Source organism: Phymastichus coffea, unplaced genomic scaffold (genome assembly GCF_024137745.1).
Source record: "Phymastichus coffea isolate CEN01 unplaced genomic scaffold, Cenicafe_Pcof_1.1 PCOF00061, whole genome shotgun sequence".
In the NCBI taxonomy this organism is placed as follows: domain Eukaryota; kingdom Metazoa; phylum Arthropoda; class Insecta; order Hymenoptera; family Eulophidae; genus Phymastichus; species Phymastichus coffea.
In genome coordinates, this window is record NW_026706872.1 from 916860 (window position 1) to 930584 (window position 13725).

Here is a 13725-nt window from a genome sequence, read left to right on the forward strand (position 1 = left end):
GCTGTATATTGAGTATTAAACAGGCAGCTTTTCCTCGTCGCGCAGTCGATATCACTAGCATTGCGGCCATAGATCGCGAGTCGTCCAACACGGGGCTCTAGACTGATTCATGTGCCGCTGTCAGACCTAGAAATCCAAAGCCAAGGAATACGCAGGCGCTGCAACGATGCCTTCGCATCCGGTCGATTGATGGATCTCATCGTCGACAAGGGATTTGCAGCACTCGCTTCTGTAGATGTGATGAACAGTGAAGGTTGGCCAAAATATCAGCGGTACGCAAAAGGCTCTTTGCTACGCTCGTCCGTGTCCAAACGCACGCAAGGTACACTAACGCTATTGCGCGCAGAACGCAGGTAAAATGCACGTCGGAGAAAAAAGGAAACTGCGTCACGGCACCACAGAACAGCGCAAGTTTATCCACCGAATGGTGCGCGAGACGTTTGGAAAGGTGGTTCGGATACGCGCCTGTCCGTATACATGTCTGTGTGTGTGTGTGTTTGTGTGTATACAGCAGTCCTCTCATCGGCGCCAAGAGCTATAGGACACTCGCATCGAATCCAGTGATGACCCCGATGTCCGTTTGCCCCCCACCCCCGCTCTGCCGATACAATCGGCTTAGAACACAGCGCAGCCTGACGGACTTGATCCCGAGAGCCTGGAGCCCTCCTCCCCTCTCGAAAACTCGCTAAGCCCACTGCGCTGTGGCCCCCCGATATCTCTCTGTGCTCGTGCATAGCAGCTAGCTGCGGCCCCGAGACACGCGATAGCCTCTGTTCGGATTCCTCTCGATATCTACGCAGTGTGCGAAGATTCGAACAGTCCTAGCGACGACTTTGCGGAAAAAGCGACTGTCTAGCAGCGTGGCTAATGAGAGTTTAGGTGTGGCCGAATTTATGACTTGCGTTTGCTAGCCACGTACTAGCTGCTCCGCGCTGCCAGAATAGCCGAATAAACACCTCGTACATCAGCCGTACACCACCTCGCGCACTACACATACACCTCGTATGTTTTGTCCGGGAAAATTATCAGACGCGCACGCCGCATGTCCGTGTGTATGGTCGCATGTTGCGTGATGACTTTGCGCGAGGGCATCACCGACTGACACATATACGTACCTGCGGCAGTTTGCTTTATTGGCCCTCTTGTTGTCGTATGCGGCTCTGCCAAATTTAGTTTTGCCGTGGTGAGTTTCGAGTTGACGATTCTGAATCGTGTGTGAGTACTGGAGACTTTCTCAAAATAGTACTATATGCTTGAATGTTAATTTTTCGAAAATAATGTGTACAGTTAAACTTACTGATCATCGAGTATGTTTTGCTGGTTCGACGTCGATAACGCAACAATAATATATGGATAATATTCCAAAAGCGAATGGTATACGGACTGCGGAAAAAAAGGTCAGCGATATGTCCATCAACATAAAAAAGCATCGACATTACGAAAGAGGAAAGGTGACATTTCGGCCACCTCGTCAACAATGACGGCAGCAAAAGTTTTTCGCCTGTGGACCAATAACTTGAAGCACGGAGGAGGCTCGCTCTTCTTCTCTCGCATTAGTTTATTTAATTAGCGAGAAATGCGCGCGCGTAGTCCCCTTCAAAGATCGCGCTGGTCGTGCTCTCTTTTGTCTCTCTCTCTCTCTCTCGCTCTCTCTGCCTCTCTTTTTTCTCATCCTCCTTCGCGCTTGACTAAGTTTAATCAACGTAATTCACTGACTCGTTCGTATTCTCGCGCTTATTTGCCTTTCGATTGGCGGTCCTCGGTCCGTCTGCAAACAGACACGTTAATCATGAGAATTATTAATGAAAAGGCACTATATTCGATCGTCTCGCAGCTCTGTAAAACGACAGAACTCCGTCGCTCATCGCAATATTCAAAATAGTTGCGTGCTGGCGAAAAAACAACGAAAACAACGCGGCAAGACGAGCGAGAGTCTGCCGCATTTTCTTTGGCCAGTTTTGCATTTTAATCGAAAGTGCCCGACGAGCTTTCGTTGCAGAGTAGCGGCCGCCTTCATTGACACAATCCTTCTGCTCCAACGAGCAAGTGTTGCAAATTAAAAATCTTAGCAGGTCGTCTTATAATCCCGTTGAGCAGACAAAATTGGCCGCGAATGCCGAGCGTGTAATGCGCATGTAATCCGGGCCGATGCCATCTCGGCCAATCCCGATGAGCATTCGTCGCTTAAGCCTCTCACGGAGCCTCTATTAGCCGGCGCTGCTGCAGTAGAGCAGAAATTCGAGCGATGCGCGGCGCACAATCAAGCTCCAGCAGATACGACAGTGCTACGAGGAGACGCTGGCTGGCACTGGCTTCTCTAACGACCTCTAATGGCAACGACACCTTATTTCTTTCCGCGCGCTATCACGCTAATAGCTGCTTATAAGCTCTTGGCCACCGACTGCTATGAGGTGCTGATGCGTCCGACCATTCGCAAATTAAGCCATCAAATTGCACTCGTTTATTTACCGAGAGTGTGCTCGCATCAGACAGAGCCATCTAATTAAAATCACAAAGGCTGCTCTCACATAAACGGCCCTGTCCCGGAGAAGCTTCTCCTTATTCAGCTGCATTGCGCGTAAGCGGCGGCACGTCATTCAATTTTCACATAAAACTCCCATTGCGCGCGCAGCAGCCAAACGCAGGAGCCTCGCAATTAAGCCTGATAATCGTCGCGTCTCTCTGTCTCCTCCGCACACGGTACACTCGACGCCCGGAGGCAAAATATTTATTCAAGGTATGTACGCGATTCAGCGCTGTGTTCCACCTGCGCCAGCCGGATGCTGCGCCAAGTAGCGGCTCTCGGAAAGAAAGGCGCCTTTCCCTTTTCAGTGCAAATACGGACCTCGTGAAAGTCTCCTCCGGAACTGCAACAATAAACTTATTACCGTCGGAGGAGAAACGAAAGCGACTCCTTTATCCGGCTTTCGAGCATCGCAAACGCCCAGTAAATATTTGACTGGCCTTCGGATCGCTTATGAGCTTGCGACTTGTTCGTTTCAATATTTTTTCTTTACTTTGCTCTCTTATCTCCAGAGATATCTTTACTTCTCGGAATGCAACGTTTTTCAACGTTTCTAGCCCGTTACGTTTGCCGTTGCTTGGTTCAGCAACCTCGCTTTTAATTATACGGGAAAGCAGACAACGATCCTCAGTGTGTTAGTGTACAGCGGCGCTTTCTGCGATATTCTTCTTTAATATTTCAATTGGCGCACCCATATCAGAAAAATTCGACCACGGTATTTTTATTGTCATAATCCGAGATTGTTATCGACGTAGTGATGCGCGTCACGATACTCGAAGGCGAACGTCCGAGTGAAAGTATATATAAAAATATACGGCGCTACAGGAAGAAGGTCGATATTCAAAACAAGTTGGTCACTGAATAATGAGGTGAGCCGAGGATGCCTCGACTGGTGCAAGTATACGCGTTCAATCATCGATGTACTCGTACGTGTCTGTCATCGATATTGCAATGTAGCGTGCGCAAGGGAGAATCGCACTCTCGAAACATTGGAGAATCGCGGCCGCCAGCCGTCGGTCGTTCGTCCGACAAGTAGCTCATCCGCGCATTCGAACAGGCAGAGAGGCCACTCGCGTTCCCCATTCAGCCCTCCTACCGCTGTCCGTATTCTTTGCGCTCCCTCGCGATAGCGCTGCGTTGTCGTGGTCCATCGTAATTATGCAATCGTGCGAGCGCCAATCCCCCGTAATGATGCACAAGCCGAATGAGCGAGAGAAAATAAAGGACTGCCGGAGAGACGCGCACTCGTGCCGAACAATCATCATTCCGCATCGAAGATATCGACGTGGCTTTCATTGTTCAATTCGCATTGTCCCATCGTCGTCGTCGGGGTATCGGCATTGTTTTGATAAATGTCTGCTCGGCTTGGCTTGTTAGTCGCCTTGCCTTATCGCTTTGCCTTCTTTTTCCTTTCGCTCCGCTGCATGCGTTGCATCCAGCGTTCTCTTTTGCGGCTCGATTGCCAGTCGATGGCGAGTTGCGAAATTACCTTGATCGTCACGAGTACGTGACCGCCAATGAGGATGCGCACTGCACTAAGATACGAAGCGCGATTGACGCCCACCTCGCACGACCCCCCAACCAGTTGTACCTCGATCCTTGGCTCTACGGCTCTGCATCGGCTCCAACGGAACTTGGTCTGATTACATTAAAACGACAGCCAGACCCGTGCTCATTCAATTAACCCCATGAAATATGCACGATATCTCGCGCGCAACAACCACCATCACGGTTATTGTTCCCCGAATGAGTCGCCTTCTATTGATTTCTCTTCTATTTTCGATCCTTGGATTTCAGATCCCCCAGCTTCACGCCTAAGATTTCACAGAGGTTACTTTACGAGACATATATTTTCCGATTCACTCCAAACTAACGGATCTGTTTCTTCAAAATTGGCTTTCAACGGATTGATGCTTTATTTCGTTTGGCATATGAATCATTATCCGCTTGGTCACATAACAAATGCCTCATCGCACAGCATTTCACTTGGCTGTATCTTTCTAAAGAAAAACTATGCAGTTGCATAGCAATGTTTCATTAAACGCAGCCATCGATTTCGAGCCTGCACTGTCCAGTCTCTTCAAAAGCCTGAATATTCTTCTGTAATTGCAGCCTAATCCTCCTCGCGTAGAAAAGTAGGAGAGCGGCGGGGTAGTGGAGAGGCCACTCAAAAATTCGCAGGTATTTACCCAGCTCTCGAGGCGTTGGCTAATGCTCCGAAAAAAAAGAATCATTGAGCCTTTGGCTCGTGCATTTCTAAGAGAAAAATCCACACAGTGCAGATGAGTGAAATTGGTGCTGAAAAGTGCTCGACGAATCGGACCGGTCCTACTCTCTCTCTCTCTCTCTCTCTCTCTCTCTCTCTCTCTCTCTCTCTCTCTCTCTCTCTCTCTCTCTCTCGCTCGCAGAGTCACGGAGATACAAACAAGCAAACGCAGTCAGACATACGGTTGGTCGGGGGATGATCTCTCTCGGCGGTAATTGGGATTCTATTTCTCGTGGAAAGCGGAGCCTGCTCTCGCACTCTCTGTCTCTATACGTAAACGCAGCTTGGCTTGACTTCTAGCGGCATGATTGATAGCGGAGCTCGCTCGCACACACGCGGAGAATCTGCAAGCCTCTGCAGAGCAGAGGACCCAGTAGCAGCAGCATGCAGCGGCGTTCTCGAGTGTCTTGTCAATATGTATAGTGTCATCGACGTCTCTCCAATGGGCGGCTCGGCGCGGCGCAGACGTTAAATTATTCACCGCGATGTTTCTCTCTGCTCTGCTCTACACATCTGCAGTCTGCAAAACGATCATGCGAATGATTACGCGAGCGCGGATTACCGTCTGCATTTTCTAGAGCATTTTCGAGAGCATTTTCGAGAGCATTTTCGAGAGCATTTTTGAAGAGCGCGCACTTTGGCAGTGCAGCGAGTAATGTAGTACGTGGAAAATGTATGTCGGCTTGAATTTGATTGATGCTTCCGCTCAGCGCGATACTTGTGCCGGCGTGATTGCCGTTTCTTTCCAATTCATCCGAACGTGGGCTGCGTGCACGGCGTACTCTTCCCGCGCGCGTCGAGTTTACTACTACTACCTGTCAATGTTGCGTACGACCACAATGGCCGCGCGCACCTCGGCCAACTGTTATTGCATTCGTCAAATTCTCGCGATTTTGCTAGCTGCTCTCGAGCACGGGTGAGCCATAGGATTTCCATCTGGCGAGTGGGAGCAGCGGGAAAGCAAATTCCAGCGGGCGTTTGAAAGGCAGAAAGCGGGCTGAAAGAATTCGACAAAGTTGTTTCGCAAGAGAGAGAAAGCACACGAACACGAGGAGCGCGCGAGCGCCAGAAGACATTCTCTCCTCGCGCTTGAAAGAGCTCACTGCCACTACCATCCAATCGACGATTCCGAAACTTTACTGCCCAGTCAGGCAGACGGATGAGGCAGTGTGCGGCACAGTCGTCCTCATCTCTTTTCAAAGCGACCTTTTCCAAAGGCACTGCAATTAATAATGTCGCAATGAATGTCGGAAATGTTCTTTCAATCTCGCATTACAAACAGAGAAAAGCAGCCTCTTCGCCGACAGTCTGACAGTCTGTACATACATTGCCATGCGTATGCTTACTTTACTGGTCCGAGGCGCTAATTATATGCGCGTCTGCAGCCCGCCAACGCTAACGAACTTCAAATAAAAACCCGCGAGGATGCGCGCTGCGCTGATGCCGGTCTTTTTTTAATAAATTATTCTTGCGATAAATTGGCGCGAACGCACGTCGCAACGACTTCCACAGTTGCGGTTGAGTTGCTAATTAAGAAGCAAGTCGCGACGTTTCTTCTTCTTATCCGCGCTGACAACTAGTTTGTCTAGCTGACTATGTTTCAACGGGCCGATCCATTAAAAAGCCAGCAGAAAAAATTGAAACAGTATTATCTTACAATAGAAATAAGATGATTCCATTTAACGAAGGAACGAGCGTGCCCTCTTCAATTTAAATAGCAGCATCAACAGTGACCCTCCTCGATGAATAATGAGCTGTGCTCTCGTTCAAAGCATCCACGCGATCCCAGCTGAAGCTACAATTAAAAAGCGAGAAGGGTTGCAATGAAGAACGGACGCACAGAATCAACCCATCTCTCCTTTAAAATTACGCTAATGGCTGCTTATTTGAAGGCTCCATTCAGCGTGCGAGCGGGTCTCTCGTTGGCGCGCATTGTTCGTTGCGCGGCATTGCGAGGCGAGCAGTCGCCGCGCTATCACATGTATAAATCGTCATTACGTGGCGTTTTTTTCAAGTAGAGTGCTATCGCGATACTGCTCCGCGACGACGAAAGCAAAGGCTTTAGTGCCATCAGCCCTTGCGTCAAGTCGGCGAAACGAAAACGAATAGCCGCACGAGCGACTGACACGCGGCACGCCAGCGGCTCCTGTACTGGCAATAGCACTTTAGCTTGCTTTTATAGGCACATCGTAAAATTTTAATGTCTCGGCCATGCCTTCCTGATGGAGCTTGCGCTTTTTCTCCCTTCTTCTCTTCGACTGGCTATTTCGAGTAAATTCTTAGTTCGCTCATCTATATATGTGAATGCGTGTCTTTTTGCTATCTCACTGGGTCATTGAACAAGTCAACGCTACGATCACATAGCTAGCACAATTTTCATATTCAAAACTCAAAATAAACGATAGTATACTTCATTAAAATAATGTCATCGAGTATTTTTTCATTTCATTCTCCGATCATCGATGACGTTTTTGTGAAATTTCATGTTCCACGCGTGGCGAAAATTCACATTCTCATTAGCAAATTGCAACGTAGTTGTCGAAATTAATCGCACATTAAATATAAAAGACAGATCAATAAATCGTATAAAATCACGTGAAAGAGCGTAAAAAAAGCAATTGTCGATAAGTACGTGAAAATGGCGACAGTCTTAAAATCTCAAGCTAAACACGGCAAATATTGTCTGGCGTGCGAGCAAAGAAAAAAAGTGAAGCAAGCATCAGAAGTTTTTGGAAGAGAGACAAGCAAGCCACGTAAGGCATTGCCGAGATTGACCTCTCCCAAATAACCGCAAGCCCATCATTTCAATTAAAGCTCAGCCCGGCATGCTTGCGACGTGTCTGGGCCCTTAATAAGGTCACGCTCGCTCGGTCTACGGGCTTTCCTCCCCTCCTCGTAGGCGGCGACGTTGCCGGTAATAGGCGAACGCTCGGCTAATTAGAAATTATTGGCACAGCCGCACGTATAAACCTTCGCCTCGCGTCGACATCTTCGAATCGAAAGACGCTTTTCAAGCGAAATATAATTGCTCGAAAAATCGCGCGAACTCTATTATATCTTGGCGTACGTGTAGTTGCTGCATCGGGATGCGACGATTGATCGACGATGCTACTCTCACCCTCTCTACCCTCATTTACGAGGTATCATTTATTTGCGGTGCCCTCTCTCTCTCTCTCTCTCTCTCTCGGTCGGTTCAGCGCCTCGTACACGTGAACCAGACTGACGCGTATATTTGATAGCGACTTCGTGTGTGCGGTCGATACGCGCGACGCTTTTAATTTTTTTTCTTTTAATGGGTGACTCGCACTCGGGTTCACTGAATTTCACTATTATATTTATAAATAGTTCTTTGTCTTCCACTAGTAATAGATCTATTTCTGTATGAAAGTATTTTTAGGGAAAAATGAATTTTTCTTAACAAAAGTTGAATTTTTAATAACAAAAAAAATCCTTTGCGTTCATTTTTGTCATTTTACAAAATGTTCATTTGAGACATTGTAAACTGGAATAAGATTTTCTGTTTTGGATTTAAATATCTATGCATATGAAATGATAATATTTGCTCCAAAAAAAATAATAAACTATCGACGTTTTTAACGTGTACCGTAAAATGACAACACTCGAATCAGTAGAGAATCCTTCGCTCTCTGTTTGGTTTTCCCTTTTTCGTAAAATTTGTACTTTCGTTGATATGATTTATGCCTGTATGTAGAGCCACTTACCGGTAAGGGTTAGTAAGAGAGAGAGAGAGACAGTTTTCTGCAATGCTATTTTCACGCGTGCGAGCGTAAACTGAAAATCTTCGCTGCTGGCGCGGGAGGAGAGGAAAAAAACACGCACTACACATAGCGCGCAAAACATGAAAAATGTATTGTGAGTTGTAAGAAGCTTTATTATGAAAGCCGATAAAAGCCTTGATTTACCGCAATGGCGCTTAATTCCAGTCATCTGTTTTATATTTCAATGAAGTTCTTTAATAGTCACTGCGCCTTTGTTTGTATTAAACGTCGCGCGAGTGTTCCAAGGCTTGACGGGAAACCGATTTTTTTGTAATTTTATTCATCACCGTATATGTGGTTTCACAATGAGGTTATCGATCGCATTCAATTTTACGAAGACTCGCATTGAACGAAAACTCATAAATGCATTAGTTTACACATTTTATTAAATTACGGTTAGTGTGTTTCGAATGAATTGGCTTGTCTTAAAATAAAGAAACGTAGACGAAAAGGTATAGAATAGGAAAACCACGCGGCAATTGATGACACATTCGTATTCCAAATGGGAAAGTAAAGCGCATTGCTGGAATTTTGCTTTGAAAATTCATTGATTGATAACGTTATCGTCAAAATACTATACATACATACAGAGATATGGTACTCTCTCGGCAATACTCCATTTCGTATCCGCTCGGCCGGCTCCCCATAAATATCATAAGTAATACCTCCGCGAACAGACAAGCGCAAAATCCGTAAAAGTTGAAATTTTACGATTTTTTCGTAATTCACATCGAACCCTTACCCTTTTTTGATCAACAGTTATATCAACGGTAGAGAGGTAGTGAAAAAACGAATCGATCCGTTACGGGACAGGCTTGCACAAAGGAACTTGCCGAGTGTATCAGTAAATATTTTTGCCGTGTGCTCGCGTATGAAGGGGCTCGCGGGCTCGCGACGCGCATTGTTTTCGCGGCCATTGTCACAGATGCCTACTGTCAAAGGCGTCCCTCTTTCGAATTCCAATACGTTCCACAGTTCGATGTACTTTTCCCCAGCTCCTCCCTTCTGCCCTGTGTCTTTCCGATACGCGTCTACGCGTGAAATTATTTTTCTTTCAATCATTGCTCCCGAATAAATGTGCAAAATCAAGAGAAAAAGGCTATTTACACGGCTAACTGAAGGAAGTTGGGTGCGGAAAAAGAGAAAGACAAGCAAGCTGTCGAAAAGTCCCAGCGCATGGAAAAGTTGCGCGCAAAGTCTATACAGTGTCGGACTTTGCAGTCGCACAGCTACACACACGTAGCATTTCCGGCTGGTGCACTTTTAGCTGAAAATGAACTTTCTCGGACTTGTTCGCTGTGCGTAATGGTGTTCCCTCCAATCGACTTTTCTCCCCCTCCTCTCTCTCTCTCTCTCTCTCTCTCTCTATCTCTCTCTGTAGACATGTGCAGCTTCGCTGCACTTTTATTCTTATGTCGAACGCCAGTGTAGTGCGCACACTGCATTCAAATCTTGTCTCAGAGATTCGATACAAGTACGCTGGATAGAAATCAGCTTCGGATACTGTACTTGGTTTTCTTGTCCTCGCGTATAAAATAAAATAACAATAACTAAATAACAACCTAAATAACAACTACTTAACTGTTGCTACGTTTGTCCAATAATTTAACAATTCTATGAACCTATTTTGATCGTTTATCGCGAATATTCCCGACTAAGTTGGTGCGTAAATCCTTTTGGTCGATGCAGTATAATGGCATCACCACAAATTACTGCGCGAAAAGAGTTTGCCGTCAAATTATTTTGCACTCTGTCTGCCTAAGCGTAAAGGGCGAACGTAAAACGTCGCGCTCAAGCCGTAGCTCGCTTCGATCGGCAGACAAAACTTTGCCGATAGCAGATACAGACGATGCATTACTACGTAGCATTGACGCAAAGAGCTGCCGCATCTCGTCGGCTCGTCTGAAAATATCTGCGCGACAGGAGAGGAGAGAGCAAGCGAGTAGTAAACGGCGTATAAATCAGCGCCGCATAAAGCGCGTCCCTGCAGCTATCCCGACTCTCAGCGGCGCGCATCTGCTTTTCTCTGGCCCTTTTTCCTTCGCTCTTCTGCCTCTTCGTCCTCGCCACAGCTCGATACATATCGATTGGCAAGCGCGCGACAATGCGGCGAAACTTGCTGTGCCTCCGCCTGGCCATTTGCATGAGCGTTACGAAAATTTCTCGCTGACGTGCGCGAAACTTTTTGATGAAAATGCAAAACTCGCGCGGCGCGCACGTAGAAAGCAACTGGCAGGATGAACGAGGACACGAGCAAAGGAACGTGCGTCGAATCGGCTCAGCTAAACGAGTTATATTCGGCCTAAGCTACGGCTGCCTCGTGTTTTCTTGCTACGTCGGTACGTGCATTTCTCGCCCCTTCGACGATTTCTTCGGCTGGTCGCAATATGGAATGCAGGCGACGGCGACGAGGAGCGAGCAGAAAACAAGCAGGACGGCGGAAAAAGTTGGGGCTGGCACGCGCGCATCTCAGGCCTAATTTTGGTCAATCGCTTGCCAAATCTAACTTCTATTCACTTCGATCAACTTCAATTCAGATTTTCACACTCACTACTACTTTTTTTTCTTCGATCTTGTATTACTTTGACAATCATTTCGATCAAGCTTACTGACAATTCACAAACATTGAGCAAATAACTAAATAAAATCGCTGTATCGTCTGGCCGACGAGTTAAACTGGCCCAGCCTAATAGTCGCAATAGCCCAGAGCAGATTGGCCTGCAAGTCGCGTAGAGTGAGGAAAATCAAGGTCCAGCTTGAGCAGCGTCACGGTATTTTCACTTGTATATAGTGTACTGTAGCTGTCCGTGAGCTGGAATCATGATTCACTCGAAGGAAAGAGTTTCGTCAAATTGTATTTTAAAGTGCTGCCAGCTAAATAATTCATCCGACAAAGGAAATCGATACATTCGGCTCAGCTCCTCGTCAGCGTTTTTCCTCGCCGATAATGATTGCAGTTCAATTCTTTTTTCTGTGTCTGTTGCAGCATGGCAGCCACCAAGGATTCATGGGCAGCAGGGACCGGTGTTCGTGATGGAGCCACCGAGTACGCTCGTCTTCTCCAATACCACGGGCTCGCAACTCAGCTGCTCGGCTCATGGCAGTCCAACGCCTCATGTCACATGGATTGCTAGTCCTGACCAGAGACCCGTTAACGCTGTACCTGGACTGAGGTAAGCGTGTTTTACTCGATATTTCATTCCTCCTCTGGCTTTTATCATTTTATTTTTATTTTTTAGGACGAATACTTAGGCAATTATTATTATATGGTTTCCGGATTAGGTTGCAGACTTATGTGCGACGTAAGGCTAATTTTTTGTTTATTTACGTACTTATTAATCTGTTTCTTCCTAACCTGCAATCGTATTTTACATACTCTAATCCCATTTATAACGAATCATTATATAGATTATTTTTTCTTTTTTCAATATGTCGTTGTGAAAAGCTTTGTATGCATGACGAAACGATGACACGGCTCGAGCAAAGCACTTTTGTTAAATTTGTCCATCTTTTATGCATGTAAGACAAACACAAAACTGCGCAAGCAGAAAAAGACGAAAAACTTATGGGTATACAAATAAAGGCATCATTCGAGCGATCAAGCCGCTATCTCCATTGTAAATAAGCACATCTTTCAGCGATGCGAGATGATAAGCTGAAGGCGCGCGAGTGAAATCTGCGGATGGTTCAGGCATCCTGCAAAGGAATATCTTGCCTTAGGGGACGAGAAACTTTTAAAAGTCAATTCTGTCTCCTTTTGCTGCGCGAACTTGCGCGCGAATATCGTAGTCTATTCTCCGGGCTCTCAGGCATTCTACTCGATTTGAAATAGATGAACATCGTTCGAAGATTTAGCGCCGCGTAGCAGCAAGGCCTAAGAAGCAATCTCTCTCGCACTTTTATTTCTCATTTGGAATTGCCGGTGAAAAAGCTCTCTTTCTCTGTCCACGCTTAGTATTCCAGATGAGTCTGCGATGGAGCGAGAGTTTACGTTTTCCGGATCGAGAGAATCTTCGCGTTTCGATTAACCGAGGGAAATGGCCTCAGCCGCAGGTGCGGCCCACCGAACTTCCGACCCTCTGAGATATCTCGATTCTGCTGCTGGCCTCCATTTATCAGATTCCACGAGCGAACTCTCTCGCTCTCTTTTAGCCATTGCTGCTACTGCTTTTCTCTAGCGCAGCAACGTTCCAAATGAAATTTCTGATTCAGCGAGACGACGACGACGATGACGACGACGACGACGACGACGACGCCGACGCCGAGGAAGAGGAGCTGAAGGGGCGAGAGAGACGGACGACAAGCGGACCCTTGAGTGCAGCTGCGAGAGAGGTGCAGACGAGTTTTCGCGATTTTTCCACTTGCCAACACTTTTCCCTCTCCTTCTCTCCCTCCTTTTCCCGGTTTATTGCGGTTTTTAAAGGAATGACCTCGCACTTGCTTTTATTTTCGTTCAATTTCATTCGTAAATTGCGACCGACGGACAAATCCTTTCGCTGAGTGTTTTTACTTTTCACTCAATCTAGTCTCTCGTCAGAGATGGAAGTAAGCTTTACAAAATTTACTTCCAGTTTATAAATAACACAATTATTTTTTCGCTTTTTATTTATGTACGTAAAAACCCTATTCTTTGAAAATTCCTTGGCAGAGATCAAAACATGGGGCTTTCATTGCGTTCACTTCAACGTCAATTACTGAAAAAATCATCAAGTTCTTCATACTCGAACGAAATTTATCAAGCCACATCCGGAAGTTTGAAAAATCATAAGTAATGGGCGAGCATTCGGAATTATTCGGCGTAAACTGAAGCGCTCGCGCGTCGTTTGATTTTCACGAAGCGGAGAGCATTGAAGGGAGTCGAAAAAGACTTCCCGGAGTAAAATCATCATGTAAATCGACTTTGCTTTCCACTTTTCCTCTGTTGCCGCGTAGAAATTTGAGAAACTCGCCGGGAGATGGCAGAGACGACCTTTAAAAGGCGTAGTGCTTTAATCATCCCACGGCCACATTACTTTCTCTTTTACACTGATTGTATAACTATGTACCATCTCTATCGGGGCATAAGGAATTAGCGTTACACCGTGGAATAATCTGTTGAGAGAGATCATGCCTCGAGAAGGATTATTATTCGCTTGTAGCTTTATCGTAATTACTCG

General features: G+C 46.4%; 1 protein-coding gene across 8 annotated transcripts in view; it reads left to right on the top strand.

Annotated features, from left to right (window-relative positions):
• The window catches only part of LOC131666789 (cell adhesion molecule Dscam2), a 108866-nt gene that overhangs the window by 59287 nt on the left and 35854 nt on the right, over positions 1 to 13725 (top strand). For 7 of the 8 annotated variants that reach the window (XM_058939707.1, XM_058939704.1, XM_058939706.1 and 4 more), the window contains exon 3: positions 11556 to 11742. In XM_058939707.1, the coding sequence (XP_058795690.1) occupies positions 11556 to 11742 (187 nt within the window). Of the gene's footprint in view, positions 1 to 11555; positions 11743 to 11808; positions 11872 to 13725 lie in introns of those variants that run through there. The other variant, XM_058939711.1, reaches the window with a different exon arrangement.